We start from the raw sequence: 27,487 nt of genomic DNA on the forward strand, positions 1-27,487 counted from the left end.
AATGACCTTTTAATGACCAATGATGCTGGCATGTGTTCCGTTCTCATACTGCTTAATTTGAGCGCTGCTTTTGATGCGATCGATCATGGCATTTTATTGGACAGATTGAGGAAATGGGTGGGCATATTGTAAGGCACAGCACTGTACTGAGTTGGATTAAATCCATTAACAACCATACGTCATTTGCTACTGTTATGTATGGGGTACCTTAAGGGTCAATTTTGGGACCAATTTTATTCTCTATATGCTCCCACTAGGTAATATAATTCGTAGACATGGTGTTTCCTTTCACTATTATGCTTACACAGTTGTACGTCCCTGTTAAGCCATCTGACCTCAGTATGAGTTTTTTACAGGAGTGCCTATTAGATATAAGAAACTGGATATCAATTAACTTTCTTCAATTGAACTCAGCCAAAGCAGAAATTCTGATCATTGGCAGTCAAATACTGCCATCTACTGGGTCCTTGTCTGAGTACATAAAGCCTGTTGCAAGAAAACTTGGCGTCTTGTTTGACTGTAACAAGACGCCCCTCCCCCAAAACCTCTCTCTCTCTCTCTCTCTCTCTCTCTCTCTCTCTCTCTCTCTCTCTCTCTCCCTTTCTGTATCCAAACCTAACATGGCAGTGGTGGATAGCCGCCCACCATTGAGTCTGGTTCTGTCCAAGGTTTCTGCCTCTTAAAGGACGTTTTTTCTTGCCACCGTCGCCAAATGCTTGCTCATGGTCAGATTTGGTCTCTGTAAATAATATGGTGTAGTCCCTCATTCGTCCAGGAGTGTTCTATCGTACTTGGCTACGTTGTATGTGATGGAATCTGTGCTACACACGATGGGTCTGAGTGGAACATTCTCTTTGTGAATTTTGGGAAGGCCATAGATGCAAGGAATGGCTTCCCCAGGGTGTAGTACAGAGGCCTGTCTATCACCTCCTCCTTCTCAAGCTTCTGTAGCCATTAGTTGGATCTCTTTTAAGTTTTTGATATGTGGTTGTGTCTTCCAGAAGGTTGTTGACCTTGGTTTTATAATCGGCTGTGTTCAGAATCACAGTGCAGCGACCCTTGTCTGCTGGTAGAATGTTTATGCTGTGATCCTTCTGCAGTGCTGAGAGTGCCCTCCTCTCTTCGGATGTAATGTTGGAAGGAGGTAGTTTGGCACTCTTTAATGATGCTGTGACACATAGCCTCAGGTCTGCAGCCTCTGCTTCTATCATCTTGTTCTTCCTAATGGCTGTTTCTGTGGCTGTGATGTAGTCCACTGTAGGGATGTGGTTGGATGTAACTGAATCTTTTTCTGCCTGTGTCAGGATGCGGTCTGATAAGTTTTTGATCCAATTGTTTCTGTTAACACACGTCTCCCTCAGTCCCTGATCTCCTGTTGTGCTGGTCCTTTCCTAGATTCTTCTTATTCAAAAGGATGTTAAATTTCTTAATTTGCCGCTCCTTGCTCTTCCTATGTTGTGCACCCTGTGCTATCTGTGTAAAATCCATCACTTTCTTGAGGATTTCTTCTGGGACAATACTTGTTAACTTCTTCTGCAAAAATTCTGTTCTGTTCTTCAAATTGTCTATTCTTGAGTTGTTTTCCCTGATCCTTTCACTAAGCATCTGGTTCAGGTTTCTTCTCCAAATCTTCTCTGCTCTGTGTCCTTTTACTGGTGGTTTAATCTGTAGGCTCTTGGGAATAATCTTGCTCTGCCTGCATCTTAGATTAAAACGGAGATGGTTCCTGTGGTCTGCTAATTTAATTTAGCAGACCACAAGAACCACAGGAACCATCTCCGTATTACTTATCAGACCGAACATTTGACTACAATCTTGGCTCCGCTGGTGGGGAACACAGTACATCATGTGGAAAACACACAGAAATTTGTGGACAAAGTGAAACATCTCCAGTTGCACCCAGATGATGTAATGGTTTCTTATGATGTTGTGTCCTTGTTCACCTGCATCCCGACCTCAGAAGCAGTGACAGCGGTGAAGAGAAGACTGCAGGAGCACTCCACCCTGCAGCAAAGGACCAAGCTTACACCTGAACACATATGCAAACTATTAGACATCTGTCTTAACACAACTTACTTCCAATTCCGGGGACACTTCTACAGACAGATTCACGGCTGTGCTATGGGCTCTCCGGTCTCTCCCATCGTGGCCAACCTGTACATGGAACAGTTTGAGAAGAAGGCATTATCCTCGTTCCCGGGCACACCACCAAGTCATTGGTACCGCTACATGGATGACACCTTTGTGAAAATCAAGAAACAAGACTTGGAAGCGTTCTCAGAACATATCAATACTGTGGACCCCAACATCAAGTTCACGTGAGAGGATGCCAAAGAGAACCGCCTGGCCTTTCTTGATTGTTCTACACTCAGAGGAGAGGACTGAAAGTTCCAAATAGAAGTGTACAGGAAACCAACACATACGGATCAATACTTGCTCTTTGACTCACACGATGCAGCAAGCTGTGTGTAATCCGGACATTATAGCATAGAGCCCAAGAAGTGCCCACCGGCTCAGAGGGTAAGAAGAAAGAGGAAAGGCATGTCCAGAGTGCACTCTCAGCCTGTGGTTATCCTACTTGGGCTATCAACAAAGTTAAAAGAGCCAAAAAACAGGACAAAAGTGTAACAGAACCAAGAAGGAACGGTGTCTCCATTCCTTATGTATCTGGACTGTCTGAAAAACTACAAAGGATCTTTAGACAGCACAATGTTCCTGTTTTCGTTAAACCAGGCAACACTTTAAGACAGAAACTCGTTCACCCTAAGGACAAGATGCCCACACAAAAACAGAGCAATGTAGTTTACTCCATTCAATGCAGTGAGGAAAACTGCAAAGAATGGTACATAGGTGAGACTAAACAGCCACTTCACAAAAGACTTTTGTAGCTTTTAGATGCAAATGCATGGCGCTCTGTAATCCTGAGTTAGCGTGTCGTCTGTGCTGATAACCACACATTTGAAGACAGCGAGGTGAAGATTCTAAGTAGAGAGAAGAGTTGGTTTGAACGGGGTGTCAAGGAAGCCATTTTTGTGAAAAAAGAGAACCCCTCTTTGAACAGAAATGGTGGTCTGAGATTCAATCTGCCCAAAGTCTATCAGAGTATATTAGCACCTTGGTCACACCAATCATATGCTAATCAGGTACTTAACAGTGATGAGGGTGGTGCAGCCAGAAAACAATAGGCCGGATTACTGATTAATGGGCCATCTTGGAAACAATTAGGTCAGTTTCAAGTGAAACTAGCTAATCAACAAATACTTTTATCAACTAAGGAACATTGCCAGAATTCGTCCTAATTTAAATTTTAAAGACTTTTATCTCAACACGCCTCGATCACCGTAACAGCATTTTTACGTACTTAAATAGAAAAACTGTAGACCGGTTACAGACAGTACAGAACTCAGCTGCCAGGCTTTAAACAGAGTTTGATCACATCACCCTGGTTTTAGCCTCTTTACACTGGTTTTAAGGTGCTTTTAATTACTTACAAGTCACTAAATGGTCTGACTCCTCAGTATATCTCAGATCTTTTATCCCCGTGCGACCCTGCTCGCACCTTGAGGTCGTCTGGCGTTTTATGTGTTCCAGACTCACGGCTGAAGACTAAGGGGGACAGAGCTTTTGAAATAAGAGCCCCGAGACTCTGGAACACCCTGCCCAAGGAAAACTTAAAACGTACTTTCCCGGATTTCAGCTTATTCTAGTATTTATTCTTTACCGGTATTTTTATTCTATTACTGCTCTGTTTTATTTGTTTAGATATAATGAACACTTTAGGGTTCCATAACTATCTACATAGTCATGGGATTCTGGGGTTCTGGATGTGGATATGGTTTTCTCACACTGAGTTTGAGATGATTATAGCACATGTGGCTACATTTTGTAACTACACCATAGATTGTGTTTTAACTCTAGACTGTACAGTAGTATATAGTCTATAATTTCAATCTGCAGGCCCAGTCTGTTATAATTTAACCCTCTTTGATTTTCATGTAGACATGTTTTACATTTATTCTCTAATTTTTTATAATTATTCAGTTTGGTTTATGTTACTATTCCTGTTTTGAGTTTTATGTTTACAGGGTTTCTGTTATTTGTTTTTTCTGTTTTCCCATCAAATTTGTTTTCTTTTAGTGCATGGAAGTCTGGTGTCTGGTCTGCTATAGTCAGTCTGACCTGTCTCACACACGCCACAGAAGGTGAGTCACTGCCACATCATGCAGCATTCAGTCCGCAGCTGAAACATGTCAAATAAAAGTTTTCAGTTCAGAAAAAAACATCATTCTGTCATAGGAATCATCAGAATTCATGTGGGTTTTACATTACATTCATCATGCAGAAAAGTCACTGTCTGAACTCCTGAGCAGGGCCACATAAACACAATGGTGGTACTGAAGCAGCCTTATATTAGATAAGCAGTTATCTAATACACATCTTGTTTTTCTCAATATTGAAGGCCTTTGCCAAGAGGTTTATTTAAGTAAATTAAGGAATTATTCAGGGAGTATCAGTATTGGTAGTAACTTAATAGTGGGCATCATCAAATTCATGTGTTTTAGTCATATGACTAAACTATACTACTAGTGTGAGGAAAAATATGGTGTAGTGGATCTTACCAATCATGAGTCATAATTTGAAAAAAAAATCTTTCACTCTTAAAAATAAAATAATTTAGTGTATTGTCACAAACTGAGTGAGAAGATGTTTTGTCTTCTCTTCACTCCCGTTACAATTTTTTGTTGCAATACCAGTGTTTCAATGCCAATGTTTTCATTTTCCCTTTTAGTTTTGATATCAGTGCCAGTGTTATTATACTGTAAAGTCACTGGTACCACTGGTTTTGGAGTGAGAGAGAGCAGTGGTGGTCGAGCGAGCTAGAGAATGAATGAAGAGAGAGAGTGGCGTTAGCGAGAACAAAGCAATGAATCGGAGAAATTAAATGTTATTTGATTGATCTGATTGTTTCACGGCAGTTACGTTCTAAAGCATAAATAAACACGGCCACACCTCCGCCCGCTTCATCCTGTCCGCTGCTCTCTGCTCTGCCTGATACAGACACCTCCTCACACTGAGAGGGATTATTTTGTTATGAGTCTATACATTGTTTGTTAGAAAAATCCTACTTATTCTGCCTTTAAGACATGGTGGTTTATTTTTAATAACGAGTCATTTCAACATGGAGGTGTGATCGAAATGAAACCAGATAAAGATCACTTTCCAAACTGAGTGTGAAATTTAAGATTGTAGTCGAATTAACCAGCCACGGGGCTGCTGAGCTGCTGAGCCCAAACCCTGTTCTGAATAATTTGAGAGGCAGACATCCAGGTTGTGTTGAAAGGTAACTGAACGTTGTATTAATATTTAAAATTCTTCCCTCTCCCTGTGTATCCTGCCTGCAGGTCGTGCAGGTCTTTGGAAGGATGTCTTCACAGTGTCTATGAATGAAAAATTTGACACGGTGTACAGACAGAAAATGGGCAAGTCTGACCTGACCTTTGACTTCTGTCTGTGAGGAGCGCCTGACCTCGCCCTCCCCCTGTATCCCCACCCTACTCTCCACTCCACTGATCTACTTCAACAAGTGCACATGTATGGTTGACAAGTGCACACTTCCTGCCAAAATCCATGCTCCTACATCTCCATTCAATCAATCAGTCTGAAGTTTAGTGGTACAGTCTGACAGTGGGATTACACTACATGACTTTTCCCAGAATGCAATATGTCTCAAGTCAACAAGTCATTAAAAACCCCACCCTTGTGGACTGATCAAATTTAATCCAGATTTATTAGGAATTTCTTGAAATTTCTCAATCAACAGTTAAACCAAACCTCCCTTAACCCCTACCTCCACAGTATGTTCCCACTGCTGTGTATGTATATGTGTATATACTAACCAGGGTTCGACCGATATAGGTTTTATAGGGGCAGATACCAATACTTTTGAGCTCAAGTATTGGTCAACATTTATATTCGTGTTATGGTTGACCCTATTCTGGGCGAAGTTGCTGTCCATTATTTACCTATCCATAAAGGCCTGGGTATGCTAGAAATGAACCAGTTAGTACGGTTCTTTCTGCTGCTGCTGGAAACAAGGTTGATGATTGCGGTGACAATGAACCAAAACAGTGAAGTTGCAAGCCCAAAAACCAAAATGAACTAAAGAAATTATCTAAAAGATGCTAAAATGCTGTGTAGAGCTGAGGGGACTGTTTTTTATTTAAATGCAAATCATGCAGTCAGTTAACGCTTTGACTTGTGACAGTGTTTATCAGCCACAAATATCTTTATGTAGCGACAGAGATTCTCTTTGATGATTCTGGCTGTCAGGTGAATAAACCCTCTGAAACATTTACACCAACATGAGACACTAAACCTCTCCAGAGAAGCCCAGGCTAATGAAACAGTGTTATGGTTAGTAGCTCTATAGGCCACATTCACCTGTTTATTGGTGGGGAATCTGAATACATTCCTGCCTGTAAGTGAGGAATAAACTTACCCAGCGACACCCTGCTGTTGAAAATTTTGAAAAGACATCAGGCACGATGGCTGAATAAGACTTATCTACAGTTATAAAATCTCTATGGATGGCACCTGTTACAGATGTGATGGATATATTATAAGTGAACAAAGTGCCCAAAGAGAATTACAGGTTTTACAGACAACACCAATATCTGCCCTTTAATTTGTTAAACCGATATATCAGTCTAACCCTGAAACTGAGTGCATTAGCAGTTGTCTTGATTCTGCAGTGGCTCCAAGCCAGCTAGACACATGGAAGGTAACTGTAAGAGGTGAAGCCAAACATGTAGAGAAAAAGTATATCACACCTAAAGCAACCCAGCAGCTCAGGTTCACAGCTGGGAGATTGTTGTGTTAGATGATCATTGTTTTTTGTTTTGTTGCTCAAAGTGCTGCAGGGTTTTCAAAGCCTCCATCACTGATTGTCACTAGACACTTATGTATGAGCTTTATGTGTATATATGGATGTATGTGAGTGTGTGTTTGAGAGAGAGACAGAGGGAGAAAGACAGTTATGTCTTGTCAGTGCTCGGTTATACCAACAGAATGTATCACGATTCTCAGACTGACAGGTGCCATTGTTCCGAAGGCCCATTATTCCGAAACTTTAATAGTTAATAGTTAAAAGAATATTGGGGTTTCAGAATAATGGGCCATCTGAACAATGGGCAGTCCCCGTGTATAAGTTAATAATGTGTACTGAATAATTTGAAAGATGTTATAATCACATACAAATTCTACAAATACTGGCTTTAAGGAATAGCACACTTCACTCCTTAACACTTTGCTTTTGACTTTAACTGGTATTTTATATACAAACATGATGGTTACCTTCTCAGCATTTAAGACTCAATGTGCTGCACATTACTGTAATTTGGGGGTGTAACGGTGCACAAAATTCTTGGTTCAGTATGTACCTCGGTTTTGGGGTCACGGTTCGGTACGTTTATGGTACACCATGGAAAACCAAAAAAATGTAGAAAATCACTTTTTTTTCATTTATTTTTAAAAATGTAAACATTCAACAGTGGCTCATTGGCCATGATTCTTACTGTAACAGTTAATGCACTCAAATACTGGCATACTGTCAATAAGAAAAAAATAAATAACACAAAAGTCAGTAATGCTCCTTAATAAAGACTCTGACCTGCTGATAATTTCTGAACTGTCTGGTTTTGTCTCGTTTTGCTAATCGTCACATTTGGGTGATGCCGACATAAATGTCATGTTTGAAGTGTTTCCAAAGATAAACCCGACTTCAGTTGAACAATGTCGGCATACAGTTTGACACTAATCGTTGCCCATATTTGCTCTAACTAACCGGGAAACCGTAATGCTCCCATACAGTGGATCTAAATGTCAGGGAGGATCCTCCAGCTCTGGTCTCTCATTTGTGTTTGCCATTCGGAGGCAGCAACGCTACAGGAGGTTGGCTAACCTGGCTAATTGGGCTAAGCCAACTAGCATGCTACAGCAACTGGTGCACTACCAAAACTTTCTGGGTAAAACTCGCACTCTAGAATTTCTGTTCCGCATGTGTGAGTAGTGGACATAAATAGACTATTTTGACAGTAATAGTTTGGGTCACAGGGCGTACCGATCCAAGGAAGTTGCATAACGAACCGAAAGTCCTGTACCGAATGGTTCGGGACGAATACATGTACTGTTACACCCCTACTGTGCATCAAAAAATATATACCATGTGGTGGTTAAAATGTGCAGCTGCTGCTCTAGCAGATGCAGCTGTGCCAGTCACTGTAGATATTATATAATATATTGTCTCCCGGGTATAAAGGCAGATTTTGGACCCTTGTCTTTAATGTAGACAAACATTTAGGGTGTTTGTGAATGACATTCAAGACTACCGGCCTTGACATGATTTTTTAATTTCATTGTTTGCAGAGTAAAACTACAACAATTATAAAAGATCTGATATGTACACAGATATTCATGTACCTATATACAGATACACTTACACATACATATACTCACATATACATGAATGAAAAGTAATGCCTGTGCAGGAGAGGTAGAAAGCTAAAAGCTCATACAAAGGCCTCTCTTAAAAACTCAAGGCAACATGGATTACAAACAGGATTACATGAAATAAAAAAGGACATGACATTGCTCTGTAAATAATACAGAGGACACCCCCCGGCCCATTGTTTTCTGTGTGTCAGTTAGTTTGAGGCAATTCAAACAAACCTTATTTAGGAATGTGCACTATGTGAGGACAATACGAACTAAAAGTCTCAAAACTACAAGATTAGATAATAATGCAAGACTCGCCTTAATTAATATTGTATCTTAGTGGTTCAAATTCCTAAACAAATGTGCAGTTAATCAAATTACATACAACTCATCCACTCATTTTATTTCAAGTGTTTCATATTCAGATTAAATTCCAAGGTGATTTTAATACACTTGTTTACACTTTGCCACATACAACTCGCAAATTAGAGTTGGCCCTACTTCCATCCAGAGGGTGGTGGTAATGCTCCTGAAGCCATTTGGTTCACTTTGCATGTGACAGGAAGAACAATGGCTAATTTCAATGCAATGTCTGTGTCACTTCAGCTGCTTATCATGGGGGCTGACTCTGTACAGGTATTTCAACTGACCATTTTCTCATGTAGTTACAATTGGGAAAAATAAAGATTGAGCATCTTAGAGAGATGGATGTATTCACACCTATTAAACATCAGGCTAGAATACATCTCAAACCACCTCCCAAGGTGGTTTGGCAATCGGATTACTGTCCATCTCTAATGCTTCTTGGATGCGTTTACACATGGCTTTTTAGCTATCAAATAGCTATCTGAACCACCCAATACGCATGAAGTGCATAAGTGTAAATAGGGCTCTTGGGAGCAGTGGCCCCCTTTGCCTGGTTGGTAATCCACACACTCTTTTCCTGTGTAAACCAGGCTACATATTCCCACTGATTGGTGAACAGTTTCCTTTCTCTCTGTTTTCTCAGAAATGTCAGGTTGCAGGAGAGGAGAGAGCAGCGTATTAACCCATAACCAGCATTAACTGTATTCTGCTACTCACTGTAGTGTCCCCACAGCAGCAGTATCTGGAGTCAGACTATTGACCTGAGACATCACTTACAACCAGTCCAGCACCTCCTCCTCTGTTGCCACAGAGGTTTCCAGTACAGCAGACCAGTCCCTGCGCTCTACCAGACACTTGTGAATGTCTTTATTGTGTGGATGTAAACAACCTCAGCACACAGTCATCACGCCGCATCTTTTACGGCTGCTCATTCTTTCTTGTCATTGTTTCTTTCTTCTCTCTGGCACTCTGTTTACAGCTGTGGGCAAGGCTTCAGCTGCCCATTTCCACTTTTATGGTTTGTTTGGGTTTTTCATATATGCCTGTCTCTGTTTCCTGGGTGTCTTGCGTTGTATTTTACATGCTTTGCTTGCTGGTTTATTAATAAAGTTGTGTCTTCAAGCAATATCTGATGACTGTGTTCTTTTTCTTTTAACTCCTCAGTGTCTAAAATCTTGTTCAGAACTTCTGTCAAAAATGTGTTTAGTCCTGTCAAAATGCTGCTCTCAGGAGAATTGGAAAATGAGAGTAAATGAAATTTTGATTGTTACTGCCATGAAATACAGGCTGGTAAAAGAAATTAAACATGGTACAACCACACAGGGCTGTAGGGTAGGCAATCATCAAGTGGCACGTGAACATTCATAATTTTTAAGACAAAAACTCTTACACTGCAGTGTCATTCCCATTCCTTTTATTCTACATGGATACGGATAGGACTACGTTTCAAACACAAATGGTTTCTCAGGTTAAGGTAAGGGTGTGAGCACACCTGTATATGTACTTGAAATGTTATGTGTTATCACAGCTCATCTAATCTGTAAATTAGGTGACATGTGATTCAATATACACAATTAATATAGGGTAAACTTACCTGCACGTACATCAAAAATCTTATGATTTTCTCAGGGATGTTTTTGGCAATGGTGGAAGAAGTAACAAAATCCTTTCCTTAAAGTGAGACTGTTGAAAGATTGAAAGAAGAAATAACAAAGTTATTCTTACAAATGAAAGGTTGAATTCATAAGCAAAAAACGCAGGCTTGCTCTATTCAATAAACTCAGGGGGGTTGCTTTGGTCTGGTATGAACAGTAGTCTATGGTGGCTAATGTTAGCTTTAGGTAGATACTGCTGTGTAAGGGACATTATTGAGTCCGTGTGCTACTGTTTTAGCATTTACCGTTATCTAGAAATTGTTACTTGTGGCCACAATGGCAGCTGTGCAAAATTTGTCTTTTAAGTAAAAATATCAATACCACAATGCAAATATATTCAATTCCAAGCATTCAAAAACCTGCAATAACATATTTTTTGGCCTCTTGGAGACAGCAGAAACAAGCTGTAAACAGAACATTGACATATCATCACCTTTTAAGTTGATATGGAGAACTTGTTAGCACACCTTTTTACACATCCAGCAGTTACAGAGCAACATTGTCATTTATTTGGAGTGATGTTTGTGTCCACCTGATGAATGAAAGACCATGTGTATGTGTGTATTTGGTTTCCACTGTTGGGATTCAGGTAGGGCAGGTTTGGTTACTAGCAAAAATATCAAAGATATTCATGAATATTAATGCAATTATTAATAATATCAAAATTATTGATATGGATTAATCATTACGGGGCACCACCCTGGGATCAGGGACCAATTACCAAACATAAAAAAAACAGTCTCAAAGGTGGCTGTCCACTTAGAAATGGTATGTACTATCTTATATTAATAATAGTGGACAGTGGAGGGCGAATCTGAGCACTGACCGTCACAACCAGCTGTTATTACACCACATACACAAAATAACCACAGGCAACTGCTCTTTAAAAGGTACAGTAGTGTTTATTTAACCTTGGCCCTGATTAACAATGAATAACTTCAGTCAACAACCACTATTGTCTATTCTAAACACAATAAGTATACAACAATCAGCAAGCATGTAAGGTGTGTGTGTGTGTGTGTGTGTGTGTGGTGTGAGGGATATGGCGGGTGTGAGTTTAGAAGACCCTGCCCTATTGAAAGAATAGAAATCTGGGTCTTTATTATCAAAGTCTGGTCTTCACTACACAGGTTTGTGGAAGTGTGCCATGTTTTGATCAAAGGAGATTTCTGCGGCGCTCAGACAAAACATTGTTGATGGTCACCAGGCTGGAAAAGGTTACAAAACCATTTCGAAAGAGTTTGGCCTTCACCAATCCACTGTCAGGCAGATAGCGTACAAATGGAGAAAATTCAACACCATTGTTACTCTCCCCAGAAGTGGTCGTCCAACCAAAATCACTCCGTGTAATACACCAGGAGGTCACAACCCCAGGGTAAAGGTCGGGAGTTTGATGCCGGCTTCCCCCAGCCCACATGTCGAAGTGTCCTTGGGTAAGACACTGATCCCCAAATTTCTCCCGCGGGCTGTGCCTTGTGTGAATGTGTGTGAATGATTAGTTACTTTGATGAGCAGTTCTGTCATGTGTGTGAATGGGGTAAATGTGATATGTAGTTGCAGCACTTTGAATAGTCAGAAAGACTAGAAAGGCGCTATACAGTCCATCTAAGGATCTACAGGCCTCGCAGTGTCAGTGTTCATGAGTCCACCATCAGACAAACACTGAACAAGAATGGTGTGTATGGCAGGATAGCAAGGAGAAAGCCACTACTCTCCAAGAAGAACATTGCTGCGTGTCTAAAGATTACTAAAGGCCACGTGGAGGGTGGAGGCACAATGCAAAGACCACAAAGATTTTTTAAAAATAGTAAAATAGTACTTGTAGTGTTAATATTAATAAATTAGTAATAATAGGAATGACAGCCATAGGAAAAACAATGTCAGTATTAGCAACAGAGCCAATAACACAGCAGGAACACGGGGGGCAGCAGGTGGCCCACAACCACAGATCCAATCTCTGCAGCTCCAGAGGCAGAAATACGTGCTGAAAGCGACAGAAGGAGAGAGGAGAGAAACGAGAAAGCACAAAACTACGGGAGAGAGAAAATGTTGACTTAGTAACATGCAGTAATGGGATAAAATGCATACAGAAGGAGAGGGAGAGAAGGAGAGAGGAAAGTCTCCCGGCAGTCTAGGCCTATAGCAGCATAACTAAGGGATGGTTCGGGACTCACCCAAGCCAGCCCTAACTACAAGCTTCATCAAAGAGGAAAGTCTTAAGCCTACTCATAAATGTGGAGATGGTGTCTGCCTCCTGAACCCAAACTGGGATCTGATTCCAATTCAATTCAATTCAATTTTATTTATATAGCACCAATTCATAACAGAAGTTTTCTCATTGTGCTTTTCCTATAGAGCAGGTCTAGACTGTACTCTTTATAATATTAATTACAGAGGCCCAACAAATCCGATCATGAGCAAGCATTTGGTGACAGTAGCAAGGAAAAACCTCCTTTAAGAGGGCAGAAACCTTGGACAGAACCAGACTCAATGGTGGGCGGCCATCCGCCGCTGCCGTGTTAGGTTTTGAGAGAGAGAGAGAGGGGAGGGGTTTGGGGGAAGGGGATAGGGTTAGGGAGGCACAATGCAAAGACCACGTAGAATTTTTTTTTTCCACAAGAGAGGAGCTTGATAACTGAAGGATCTGGCTCCCATTCTACTTTTGGAGATTCTAGGAACCACAAGTAACCCTGCATCCTGGGAGCACAGTCAGATAATATGGTATTATGAGATCCTTAAGATATGATGGTGCCAGACCCTTAACAGCTTTGTAGGTGAGGAGAAGGATTTTAAATTCTATTCTGAATTTTACAGGGAGCCAGTGCAGAGAAGCTAGTATTAGGGAAATCTCTTTTCCTAGTTTTTGTCAGTACATGTGCTGCAGCATTCTGGATCAACTGGAGAATCTTAAGGGACTTATTCGGGCCGCCAGATAATAAGGAATTGCAATAGTCCAGCCTAGAAGTAACAAATGCATGCACAAATTTTTCGGCATTATTTTGAGACAGGATGTGCCTGATTTTTGCAATATTATGTAGTTGAAAAAAAGGCAGTCCTTGAAGTTTGTTTCTTGTGGGAGTTAAAGGATAAATCCTGATCAAAGATAACTCCGAGGTTCCTTATGGTGCTGCTGGAGGCCAGGGCAATGCCATCTAGAGTAACTATATCTTTAGATAATTTGTCTCGGAGGTGTTTGGGACCAAGTACAATAACTTCAGTTTTGTCAGAGTTTAACATCAGAAAGTTGCAGGTCATCCAGGTCTTTATGTCCTTAAGGCATGCCTGAAGTTTAGTTAACTGGTTAGTTTTATCAGGCTTGATCGATATAATTGGGTATCATCTGCATAGCAATGAAAGTTTATGGAGTGCTTCCTAATAATACTGCCTAGAGGAAGCATATATAAGGTGAATAGAATCGGTCCAAGCACAGAACCTTGTGGAACTCCGTGACTAACTTTGGCGTGCACGGGGGACCGTTAACATGTACAAACTGAGATCGATCTGATAGATAGGATTTAAACCAGCTTAGTGTGGTTCCTTTAATGCCAATTACATGTTCCAGCCACTGTAATACGATGGTGGTGATGGTCAATGGTGTCGAACGCAGCACTAAGATCTAACAAGACAAGTACAGAGACAAGTGCATTGTCTGATGCAATTAAATGGTCATTTGTAATTTTCACCAGTGCTGTCTCTGTGCTATGATGCACTCTAAACCCTGACTGAAAATCCTCAAATAAACTATTGTTTTTTAGAAAGTCACACAACTGATTGGCGACTGCTTTCTCAAGGATCTTAGAAAGAAAGGGAAGGTTAGATATAGGTCTATAGTTGGCTAAAACCCCAGGATCAAGATTGGGCGTTTTAAGAAGTGGTTTAATTACAGCTACTTTAAAGGATTGTGGTACATATCCTGTTAATAAAGACAGATTGATCATATCCTGTAAAGAAGTGCTAATTAAGGGTAAAACGTCTTTAAGCAGCCTAGTTGGAATCGTGTCTAAGAGACAGGTTGATGGCTTAGATGAATTAATCATCAAAGTCAGCTGAAGAAGGTTGACAGGAGCAAAGCAACACATCAGGCTCTACAGCTTCCAAGGTTCCTGTGTTTGAAGATAAGCCAGCAAAGGCAGGACTTGATTATTTTTTTCTCTAATAGCTAAAATCTTATCATTATAGGAATACATGGTTTAACAGAGCTGTGATTCTCTGTCAGCCTGGCTACAGTGCTGAAAAGAAACCTGGGGTTGTTTTTATTTTCCTCTATTAATGATGAGTAGTAAGCTGCTCTGGCATTACGGTGGGCCTTCCTATATGTTTTAAGACTGTCTTGCCAGACTAAACAGGATTCTTCCAGGTTGTTGGAACGCCATTTCCTTTCAAGTTTTCGTGATGTTTGCTTTAATTTGCGGGTTTGGGGGTTATACCATAGAGCTAACCTTCTTTGTTTTATTATCTTCTTTTTTAGAGGAGCGATAGAATCGCTGTGTCCTTCATCACCCTCATGTCCTCCATCTGCCTCTCTTCCCACACAGACCAGTTTCATCCAGTATGGCCAAGCTGCTGCCACTTCACGCCGGACTGGGACAGCTGGTCATCGGCTCACGGCCCCACACAGCTCAGAGCACTACCAGGTGGGGGATCCAGACAGACATGGATCCACACAGTGGTTTTTCAACCTTCAGTTTCCTCTGCTATATTTGCCTATTTTCCAGCTTTAATATTATTTCAAGATATTAATGATTATTGAATATTTTTTGTCAGCTGGGTCTTGGCCTTACAGTGTATAAACAGCCTGAAAAGTTTGGTTCCACTTTCTAATAATGAAGAGTTTCTAAGTTGCTTTAACGGTTAATAGATCACTTACTAATGCTTTATATAGCAGTTATAAGCCATTATAAAAACACATTGAATTGATTCATTGAATTAGATTCAAATGTAATGAATTAATTTAGATGACTTTGTAGAGATGTGTTTTTACTTTGACATTGAAGGATCAGTTCCCATTGATCAGTGACAAAAAAGCCAAATCAAAACTACTTCACACTCACTCAACCTGGCTATCCAAAACCTTTTCTTATTAATGGCTTTTAGGTGATCTATAAAACCTTAGAAAACAATTTATTAACCATTGTAAAAACCAATAGTTACAACTTATGGACTCTTTATAAAGTGTGCCTTAATAGAACATTATAACCAGAGTTTTTATGCAAAATATATAATTCATAATACCATATCTGATAATCTATAGAACCAAACACGTCTTCATTTCAGTAAATTGATGCTAATGTTCTCTACATAATAACACAAAAATAATATCACTCTCCAGCTGAATGTCAACACAACAGAAGAACTGTTCACTGGCATACCAAACACAAATATTTTGTACTAATTATGGACAATACTGTATATGTGAGTGTGTATACACGTGGATGCAAGTATATGTGGGGATACAGGAAAGGGCATGAATGCGTATGAGTATAAATGAACATGTGTTCATTATTTTGTGTATTTGTATGTATTCTTGTGAGACATGAACATGTGCAGATTGTGAAAACAATCTATCTTTATTTCCCTAAAGTAGCTTCAAAGTGACATTAAATATTTCATCCTCATCTGACCCCCTCAGTCCACCCAGTGACCTATACCATCCAGGCCGGCGCCTCACCCTGGAGCAGGTGGAGCGTCTGATCCATGGTAGACTGACGAGCATCAAGTCAGCCTTAATGGCAGTAGACCCTGATGGGACAGGGCTGGTGAGCAAAGAAGAGTGCAGATGAGTCCTAGAGAGCCTGCTGTCTGTCAGCCAGAACCAGCTCGACACTGTGCTCAACGAGGTGAAAGGGACATTCCCTTTGACCTCTGACCTCCATGTGGACAGAGAGGAGAGTGCAAGGTCTCCCAATAGCACTTCAACAAGGTGGCTGCCTTATCAGTTAGGCTTTATTGTGGGACATTCAGTACAAAAACATTCACTCCTCTATTTCTGTGAGGTCCTTATTGTAAATAGTGACAGCAGTAGGTGCTTGTGAAAAACATTTGGACAGCTGCATTACACAGCAGTAAAGTGAAAATAACCAAAGCTGTAATCTGACCTACTTTAAAGGTACTTGAAGATGTGGGAAGATAGAAAGTAGATTTTATCTACTTTTATTAAACCTACCTTGTGGAATTTTCATGGTAAGCGCACATTTTTCACTAGCAAAGACCACACCATCAACAGATGCGTTTAAATGATTTATTAACAAAAATTAAAGATTATGAGCGAAGCTTGAACCCTTGTACTTCTTCGATGGAAAGTCTGCCGTAGCACCTGAGCATGACGGACCCCCAAAAGCCTCCAGTTACTTGAAACAAGATTGAATCTGAGATCTGAACGAATTTTGCAGTGACATGCTTGAAAGGACCAACAGCTCATGATTTGTATTAAGTGCTCGGGAATGCTGTTGTGGGAGCCAAGGTGGCAGCTACGATTCTGAAGGAATGACCAGAGTATTGGACGGGAGAAATGCTGGACAAGGAGAGTATGTGGCAGAAGTGCTGGTGGAACCAGAATAGAGCAGCCACTTTTCCGGACTCACAGATAAATAGAGAATCTGTCATGGTAATGCTAGCATTTCCAGAATTGCAAGAAGTTTGCAAGGGTCTCGAAAGGATTCAGCGGTGAAAAGTCGGGTGTAAGCTGATTGGATTGATTGGTTTTGATTTGCTTTAAGTAAATACCATATTTTTGTCTGAGAAATTAGACGAGTCGGAATTGTAGGCGTGATGGCGTGGGTCGAAGCAAAGGGTAGAGGCGGTGAATCCGGAGTGCCTGAGGAAACCGAAAAAGCAAGCAAGAACATGGCTTCTACAGTTTGAGCAACATGGAGGATGCTGTATCTGGAGCGGATGGTGTGGATGCAGACTGACGGCAAGTCTGGGCTAAGAGGAAGGCGGCGAGGACTTGAGGTGGCTCTTGACAAAGAAGGCCTCAGAGAAGTTATCTGAGGATAGCTGGAGACAAGACCCGGGCTGCCGGTCAGGAGTTTAGAGAAGCTAAAGCCACTAGGGTAAACTTTTGGTTGCATGTGTTTTGATGGTCATCACGAAATGGGCGTAGGTAACAAAACAAGTCATGGTTATGAGATTGAAGGACTGGTGGTTATGTTGTACTGGTCATGAAGGTAACTCTGCTAAGTTGACAAGTAAGACGAGATGGTTGAGGGTGATATGCTGATGATATCAACCGGAGGGCCCGAGCCTCTGAACATCTGAAATGAGAAACAGGAAAGAGTCAGCGTTGGCGTTTGAATGACCGGGAACATGAGCTGCACGGAGAACATATAGGTGTGTAACAGAGTTGGAGTGAACTTTGTGGATTATATCTACGTATGGCCACCCATCATTGAGTCTTGTTCTGTCCAAGGTTTCTGCCCTCTTAAAGGAAGTTTTTCCTTGCCACTGTCGCCAAATACTTGCTCATGGTGGGATTTGTTGGGTCTCTGTAATTAATATTATAAAGAGTACGGTCTAGACCTGCTCTATAGGAAAAGTGCAATGAGATAACTTCTGTTATGAATTGGCGCTATATAAATAAAACTGAATTGAATTTGAAGTCTGCAAGGTTGTCGAAGTATACGAGGATGGACTTGCGGAACCTTTGGTGGCCCCATGGAGTAGATGCAGCTCTTATGGTGTAGATTTCGAAAACAGTGTAGGAAGAAGCCACCTGGCATTCACTTGCAAGCTCCGGGGCCATTCTACTCCTGGCATTCACTTGCAAGCTCCGGGGCCATTCTACTGCAAACTATCTTTCATTGTAGAAACCCCCAAATCCGACAGAAGGAGCAGGGTCAGTGTACAGATGGATATCATGTGGGTGAGTCAGTTGTACGTTGTAGAGGTAGGTGATCCCCTTCCCTTTGGTGAGAAGGTTGAACCAAACATGGCTTCGACTGTCCAATGAGATGGAATGGTTAGTTTATTCACTGAAGATGGAAAGTGATTGATAGTAAGAGAGAGATAAAGGCTCTTCCTTGGAGAATGATACGTAGGCAAATGGGGGGAACCACATAGCAGGGCTGCATGGGTGGTGAGGATGCGGCAGTAAATTTCAAGTGTGCCCTGGCATGTGTCCGAATTGGCCTGCTGAAGACAGGCTGCGGCTTCAGAGGCAGAGTGAATGTGATTTGCCATTGCCTCTAAAACAGAGAGCCAGATTAAGGATAATTGTCCATTTCCTGCTGGCAGGTGGGAAATTGTGAACAAAATATATCTCTGATGAGATAGAAAGCATAAGCGAACTCTGTGGGTGTTCTCTGGAATGGGTGGATGTTCTCCCTTTAAGGTAGAGGTGCCTTGGCGAAGTAGGTGACAGGGAGCGATCCCAGTGCCAGGTTCTCCTTCTAAGGCTGGCTGCTCTGGTTGCTGGACGTGCACAGCTGGGGGCGCTGGCATCCCGGTGCCAGGAACCCCAGTTAAAACAAGCTGCCTTTGTTGCTTAACCTTGCTAGGCAGCTGGACTTGTGAGATCATGAAATCATGAGAATCCATCTTGCCGGGCTTCGAACTATGGACTTGTGTCTGCGCCACGGTTCATTCGCACCAATCAGCGTCCTATGAGGAAGTACTGGCAGCTACGACATGACCTACTGGTGTGCCCTAACGCTAGGTGAGCGTGACAACGTGTGTGAGAAGTGACTGTTGAAAACCACAATGCTAAAAAGGTTATCGTATATGCTGCTAGCATCAGTTCAGTATCAGAGGTGGAGAGTATTTCTTTGAAAGAAGAGCAATGGCTCTTGATGGAAAAGACGTTTTCACTCTTCTCCCGGGTGGCTTTGGTAAGAGTTTGTCTACGTTATGGTTCGTTAAACTGATTAGTTGATTAGTCCCAGATAGTTCTGGCATCCTGGTGCCAGGAGCCCCGGCTAGAGGGAGGTGCTGTGGTTGCTGGAAGTGGGCAGCAGGGTGCGCTGACATCCCAGTGCCGGGTTTGCCTGTGAAGGCTGGCTGATGTGATTGCTGGAGCTAGATGACGGGAGGCGCTGACATCCCGTTGTAAATTGGCTTGGATGATGTAGGCTGCTGTTGCTGGTGTGATGGTGATGAGAGGTGGAGTGCACCGGAATTATTGTGTTAGTTGCTACATCTGAAGGTGATTGTGTAAGATATGATGAGAGGTGGTTGCTGATGACACCCGTTCATTGTTTCTGGCCTTTCTGCTGTCTTGAGCTGAAGGGTGAACTGTCCCTTTAACATGGGCGCATCACAAAGTCCATATTCGAGATGAGGTAAGTGGATGCAGTTGCTCATAGGGTGAAGTAGTAACGTTAGCTCACTTTTCTGAGTCTGCTCAAGGCGATGTTGCGTGATCTCGATTCTGGCGCAGAATATGAGAGCGAAAGAGGAGGAGATGGGTCAGGTGGCTATTTATGGGAATGCTGGGAGTGGTGTGATTGAGGTGCGGTCCTGCTCCTGAAACTCTGCTTAATAGCTCTAATAAAAACAAAAATACTATGTCGTTCAAACAAAAGGAAGGAATTCTGCTTGATAAGTTGGTTACATTGTCCAGCGAGCAAGATGAAAGATTAGCCCACTGGTTTGAACACTGTAGCTCTACCATAACACACTCCCTAAGCAATGGCACAAACTCCATGTCAGTATACATTTAACAAATGAAAATATGCAACCAAGATTTTTGTATTTTAAGTAAATATCTCTGTGACATTTGTTCCTCCATTGCTTGACAGGGTGGTCCCGTGGTTTAAAGGACCAACCTTCAAAAGGTCTGGTTCACATCCTGATGTTGTCAACCATCTTGAAGTGTGTCTGACCCTTTGCCCTGACCTCCCTGCAATAGACATATACATATTAATTTAGATACTGTATATCTTGCGTTTCTGGGTCTATTGCATTTAAGTAATCCAACTGGGAGAAGATCCGAAGGCAGATACAGAACACAAGAGGGATTGTATATCTCATTTGGCTTGGGATTGCCTTGGAATCCCCCAGGAGATGCTGGGTGTACAAGCTAGGTAGACGGACTTGTAGGGTAGATTGCTCAACCCACTACCACTGTGACCTGGACCTAAATAAGGAATTTGTTCTCTGGGCCTTTTTTCCCTGGTTATGATTCTGCCATCTTAGAATTTCCAGAAAAACACAGTTATTTCTGTGTTGTTATGTGAGACAGCATCCAGAAGATGGCAGTATAAGTTTTTTTTTATCTCTACTAGGTGGCTGACATTGACAAATGATGCTCTGTGGCCGTGGAGACTGGTCAGAGGAGAAGTGAATCTGGCAGCTGTTAAAGCAGACGTTTTTGTTTGCACTTCTGTTGCATTGGCTGGCATCAGTTTTTCATCTGTTCCAGCCCACAGACCTATTCTTTGCTATGTTTTATTTCATACAAATGTCTTTTAAGTAAAAGATGAAGGAATACATTTAAAAATCCCCTCTGGGCTATGACAGCAGAAGCAGTGATATTGCTGGGTGATGTAGGATGTGGAAGTCGTCACTCTGCATCCATGAGGCCTAATGAGAGTGTTGATGCCTTGTATCAGGATGCTTCTCCTCTCTGGCATTGATCAATTGAGCGTGCATGCGTGTGCGTTGTGTTTAGGGTCCGTGTACGGTGCCGTAATTCCCCCTCTCCCTTCATCTTCATCTGTGTGCACGATGCCTCTGTCACACTGCTACACCACTGTAATCGTCTCCACTGTTCCTCTTTGTTCCGTCTCAGCGCTCATGCTGACAGTTTGACTGCCTGTATTTCCCACACAGATTTCCTCCCATAATATCAGCACTTTGTGTCTTCCACTCCCCCCCCCCCACACACACACACAACCCCACTTACCTCCATCCCCTGCCGACCCCCCCACTCACCGTCTTATTCATTAAAGATATTTTGTGGGTGAGTGTGTGTGCTTTCTGGAGAGTTGTGGAAAGTTTACTTTAAAAGACCATCACTGGAGCAGCAGCTGTTGTTCTGGTGGCATTTTTTGTGGAAGTTGCTTTGTGCCTGAGGGAGGGAGATGCCACAAACAGCCCAATAACCCCACCCCCCCTTTCTTCTTCTTCTTCTTCTTCTGTTATTTATTTATCTATCTGGTCTCATCTATGCTACATTTTCAAAAGAAGAGATCGACATGCACTGATAGCTGGGCCTGTAAAAGAGAAGTTGCTTAAATAATTAGAACTTAATGGGAAGGAGGGAGGGTTGATGGACAAAAAGACAATCACAGCTGACAAATTGGGTGAAAAGAAGAAGCTGGTGACAGACAGCCAGACTCTTGCAGAGAACAAGACAGAGAAAACCCATTGTATCATGAGAGCTCAAGCTCAGTCTCCTCCCTTGCTTGTGATTAGAATTGATTTTGATTCCTCTTAAATGTTGCAGCATCCTACCTATAGCTTTGAAAACACACTTTGCAATTTAAAGCCTAATTTGAACCCACATTTGGCTGTGATGACTGATTTTTCAAGAACGTGGAGAATCTGTGCTCATCCACCAAAACAATGGCAGAGACTGTTGACATGCTATACTGTATGTTATCCTGTGGTGTGTGTGGGTTAATGATTGAAATCTCTCACCATCTAGACTGAGTCTCACTCCTGTTAGGGTCAGTCAGTCACAAATCTGAAATCTGGACAAATCTGAATGTGATCCTGCAGTGCGTTACGTGAAAAGGGACAAACCCACAGAAAATCCTCACCCGAATCTGCAGTTCTCCTCATCTCTACAGGGCATGTTAGCATATTTCTGCTCATTATTTAGATTTTATGGTCCACAACTTTACTCTTTTGGTTCACTCTCATGGATCTCATCAGTATTGTTTCCAGCAGCAGCTGTTTTCAGCAGAAAAGCTCTGATAAACCCACTGTACACTACCTGCTCAGCAGCAAGCGACGACAAACAAAGATAGAGACTAGCTGATGAACATAGTGGAGCATTTAGCAGCTAAAGAGCCAGATATTTCCAAGTTAATTTGTTTCTGTAATAAGCACCACGTTCATGAATGAAGATGTTTGGTTTCTCCTGAGTCAGTAACAAGTTACATACAATTTTAAATTAAAGGTCTTTCTTTTATTAGCAGTCTGGAGTGACCAATTCAATTCAATTTTATTTATATATAATATTATTTACAGAGACCCAACAAATCCCACCATGAGCAAGCATTTGGCGACAGTGCCAAGAAAAAACTTCCTTTAAGATGCAGAAACCTTGGACAGAACCAGATTCAATGGTGGGCGGCCATGTTAAGTTTTGAGGAGAGAGAGAGAGAGAGAGAGAGAGAGAGAGAGAGAGAGAGAGAGAGAGAGAGAGAGATTACGATTTGTATGTACGATTATATACAAAGTCAATGCCAATAGACCCGAATTTGCATTGGGCGATGCAAATAGATGCAAAGACACATCCACGTGAGTTGAAAATGTGTTCAGCTTGAGCGAAATAATTGGGTGGTGCTGTGTCGCAAAAGCCTTTGAGGGGGCATAATGCAAATACCACCTAAAATTTTTTAAATAGTAGAAATGTAATTGTAGTGTTAGTATTAATAAATTAATAATAATAGGAATGACAGTGATAGGAAAGATAATGACAGTATTAGTAACAGAGCTAATAACAACAACTGGAGTAGCAGTTGTTGAGCAGGAACATGGGGGCAGCAGGTGGCCCACAACCACAGATCCAGTCTCTGCAGCTCCGGAGGCAGAAATACCTGCTGTAAGTGACAGGAGAGGAGAGAAACATGAAAGCACAGAACTACGGGAGACAGAAGATGTAGAGTTAGTAACATGCAGTAATTGGATAAAATGCATACAGATGGAGGGGGAGAGGAGGAGAGAGGAAAGAGATGCATCATGGGAAGTCTCCCGGCAGTCTAGGCCTATAGCAGCATAACTAAGGGATGGTTCAGGGCTCAGCCCTAATTATAAGCTTTATCATCGAGGAAAGTCTTCCCGAACCCAAACTGGAAGCTGATTCCACAGGAGAGGAGCTTGATAACTGAAGGCTCTGGCTCCCATTCTACTTTTGGAGATACTAGGAACCACAAGTAACCCTGCATCCTGGGAGCGCAGTGTTCTAGTCGGGTAATAAGGCATTATGAGATATTTAAGATACGACAGTGCCTGACCATTAAGAGCTTTGTAGGTGAGGAGAAGGATTTTAAATTCAGTTCTGGATTTTACAGAGAGCCAGTGCAGAGAAACTAATATTGGAGAAATATGATCTCTTTTCCTAGTTCTTGTCAGTCCACGTGCCGCAGCATTCTGGATCAACTGGACTTATCCGACAGCCGGATAATAAAGAATTGCAATAGTCCAACCTAGAAGTAACAAATGCATACACTAGTTTTTCGGCATCATTTTGTTCTAGCAAATTCACATCTGAATCCATATAAGGTTCGGCATTATGCAACAGATGTTGAATAAACATTCGCAAACAGTTTGCTCAACTTATCTCCACTAGGCCACTCCAAAGTCTTCATTTTGTTCTTCTTCAGCCATTCAGAGACCCCACAACAACGAATGGAATGAGTTATGGAGCAGGGTGTGAAGGGTCCTGTGTGAAGGCCGAACAGAAGTTCTGATGTCAACTCTGAACCAAATAGACCTGGGATCATTTATCGGTATATTAGTATTTACTGATAATTTAATTAAATATTTTTTATTATTTACTTTTCTTTTTTTAATGTTTCACTAAGCATTTTGTGCACCAGTCACATTCCAGTAGTCTGAAACTGCAGTACAACAACTTTTATCATTCCTATGATGAATATTTTTGATAGACTTTTACATGGTATTTTGCTTTACCACATTTTTTGGAGATTTCCTCTAGTATACATGAATAACTATTATTAATGCTTTGTTGCACCCACCTGGAGAAAAAACAAAGTGAAAACAATAAAAATAATAAAGCTAAGCTGATATTTACAGACATCTCAAAATGTCTTATGGCCCCTGCCCTCCATACCATCATCCACTGACCTCTGTCTCACCTTCAGCCTCAGACTGAACTGCAGGTGTAACAACGGATATCTAGAGCATGGAGAATCCCCCCCATAACAGTGATAATTGGATGGTGTGGTGTCTATAATAAGACTCAATACCAGGAGCTCCACTGGGGACTGCTGCACTGGATTACACCATGGAAGGATGTAGGGCAGGGCAACAGGGAATGTACTTTGATTATGAGCCACCAATATAGGTATACGTGTGTATAAGTAAGTATTTGTCTGCTTGATTGAATGTATGTGTGTATTTGTGTGTGTGTTTTGTGGAAACTAGTTCTCTGATTGTGTGTGTTTGGGTATGTGCCAACTCTTTATCAGATTTCCTTTAAGTGTATGTGTGTGTCCATGCATGTGTGTGTGTGTAAAAGAGCACAAGGTCAGAACAAACGCGTGTGGCTGTGCATTCCCCAAGTGTGCCCTGTTCCAGAGAACATCACCTAGTGTATTCCCCGAACAGCCTCATCCTGAAAATTACTGCTCAACCCACCTGACGCCAGCCTGCCGCTTCACCACGCTGCTCTTCCCATCTCCACGGAGATGCCATTACATGTGCCTTTAGCACAGGCGCTGGTACTGAAATGTTTTAAAAGTTTGGAGGGGGCATGAGTACAGGAGTATGTTGGATGTGGAGTCATGTTTCCCCATCATCTTCATCTTCCTCTTGCTTTTCATGTTTACACGTCTTTGTGGCTGCTGTAGGTGTGTGAGAGGAGCAGTGAAACAGTGGACTACATGCAGTTTCCGAGGAGCTTCGGATGAGCTCCAATGACCCACAGAGCCCTGCAGCAGCCGCAGCAGTGTGAGGTACACACACACACACTTCTCTCTTTCAGCACCACAGTAGACCTTTTCTAAACAAAGAAACACCACGCTGTGTTTGCAATTTTTAGGCATTTGGTGGCAGCAGCTGAACATGCTTTAACTCTGTCTGTGTTTCTCTCAGGCGTGGTCCACAGAACACTTCCATGTCCCCGTCTGAGATCCAGAAGCAACTCAAAGTTAAAGTGTTTACCCTCTGTTTCCCTCCAATCACCTAAATGTTTGTCTAGTTCATGGTGGTCAGGTACAGTGAGTCCATCTGCATTAAGCTGCAGTTAAATTAAACGCTCAGCAGCAAAGTTTGGCAACATAATTGTTTGCACCTGGTAGAGTATGCGCACCATGTACAAGGCTGCGTCCTTACCGCAGTGGCCCAGGTTCGAATCCAGCCTGTAGCCCTTTGCTGCATGTCATTCTGTTACAATGTGTGGGCAAACAGGGAACAGGGAAAGGACCCAAATGCAGACAGAGGAAGCAGAACAATGACTTCAGTGGTTTATTGAGAGCTTACTGGCAGGCAGGCGACAAGACAGGAAGCCGGTGACAGGGCAGCAGGACAGGAGGGCAGCGACGGAGAAACTGGCAGAGGAGCCGGTGGAATCAATGATGCCAGGAAACCAGGAGTCTGCTGCTCAGGTGGATCAGTAGATGGCTGCTGCAATCCAGCAGCGTCATTAGTATACTGCAGCGCAGAGAGTTCAGAGGATTGCTCGAGGTCAGCAGGGATAAGACGCTGTGGCAGCTCGGCAGGCACAGGAGGTTGCTGCAGCTCAGAAACGTCTGGAGGTTGCGGCCTAACCGGAACTGGACATGGCTGCTGCGATCCAGCAGAGGCAGGACGTGGCTACTGCGATCCAGCAGAGGCAGGAGTGTGCTGCAGCTCTGGGGATTCAGGAATGTGCAACACAGAGAGTTCAGGAGGTTGCAGCCCAACCAGAGCAGGATATGGTTGTGGCCCAACCGGAACAGGACATAGCTGTGATCCAGCAGTGACAGGATGTGGTGGCTGCGATCCAGCAGCGGCAGGAGTGTGCTACAGCCCAGGGAGTTCAGGGGGCTGTTGCGGCCCAACAGGGACCAGAGAAGGCTGCCGCACATGGACTGATGACCGCCGCGGTGCAGAAAATGGAGACCCCCGCGGCGCCGACTGGAGGCCAGGAAAAGGACCAATGACAGCTCAGAGGCACTGGGCAGTTGTCCCTACATCACTGAGCTTCTAGCACCACCTATTTCATGAGGATGATATGCTCTGCCACTTTCTGGTGTGACCCGTGCAATAGGCATCTAAATGTTGTCCTATTTCCATAGCACTTACTAATTGTATGTGCTATGTACTTTATACTGATTGTTATAGTATTGTATACTGTTTTACAGTAATCACACAAAAACATCAACATACTTTTCAGTTGTATACTTACTGCAGCTAAATTTAAGGACGCGATCCCATCTACATTTAATTCAATGTTATGTCTCAAAATAACAGAGGACTCCTACGCTAATTTTAGCCCCTCCCAAATTGACCATCTTGTTGATAGTGCTGCAGGCTCGCTGCGAACAACACTCGATTCTATTGCCCCTTTAAGAAAGGAGATAATAAAACAAAGGTTAGTTCCATGGTAAAACCCCCAAACCTGCAAATTAAAGCAAACATTGCAAAAACTTGAAAGGAAATGGTGTTCCAACAACCTGGAAGAATCTCGTTTAGTCTGGCAAGATAGTCTTAAAACATATAGTAATATAGTAACTCCGTAATGCCAGAGCAGCTTGATAGCATAGCATCATTAATACATGAAAAAAAAATCTTTTCAGCACTGTAGCCAGGCTGACAGAGTCATAGCTCTATTGAACCATGTATTCCTATAACCTTCATTAACGACTTCATAGACCATAGAAACAACTGTAAAACCTGATATATATATATGTATAAATATATATATATATGTATAAATATATATATGTATAAATATATATATATGTATAAATATATATGTATAAATATATATATATATATATATATATATATATATATATATATATATATATATATATATATATATATATATATACCTACCTATATATATAGACCTTCTTCAACTAACTATATATAAATATATATATATGTATAAATATATATGTATAAATATATATATATAT

General features: G+C 41.9%; 1 protein-coding gene across 12 annotated transcripts in view; it reads left to right on the forward strand.

Moving 5' to 3' along the window:
• Positions 1–27,487, forward strand: part of sult4a1 (sulfotransferase family 4A, member 1) — a 119,780-nt gene that overhangs the window by 42,987 nt on the left and 49,306 nt on the right. For 7 of the 12 annotated variants that reach the window (XR_006376714.1, XR_006376720.1, XR_006376715.1 and 4 more), the window contains exon 7: positions 15,050–15,148. Coding sequence is in view for 3 of the 12 variants with exons in the window: in XM_044185254.1 (XP_044041189.1) it covers positions 15,050–15,148; positions 16,144–16,205 (161 nt within the window). In the remaining 9 variants the exon portion in view is untranslated. Of the gene's footprint in view, positions 1–4,137; positions 4,203–5,402; positions 9,988–15,049; positions 15,149–16,143; positions 16,490–25,213; positions 25,319–25,457; positions 25,564–27,487 lie in introns of those variants that run through there. The other 5 variants (XR_006376721.1, XR_006376722.1, XM_044185254.1 and 2 more) reach the window with 5 other exon arrangements.

Source organism: Siniperca chuatsi, linkage group LG23, assembly GCF_020085105.1.
Source record: "Siniperca chuatsi isolate FFG_IHB_CAS linkage group LG23, ASM2008510v1, whole genome shotgun sequence".
NCBI classification, from domain to species: domain Eukaryota; kingdom Metazoa; phylum Chordata; class Actinopteri; order Centrarchiformes; family Sinipercidae; genus Siniperca; species Siniperca chuatsi.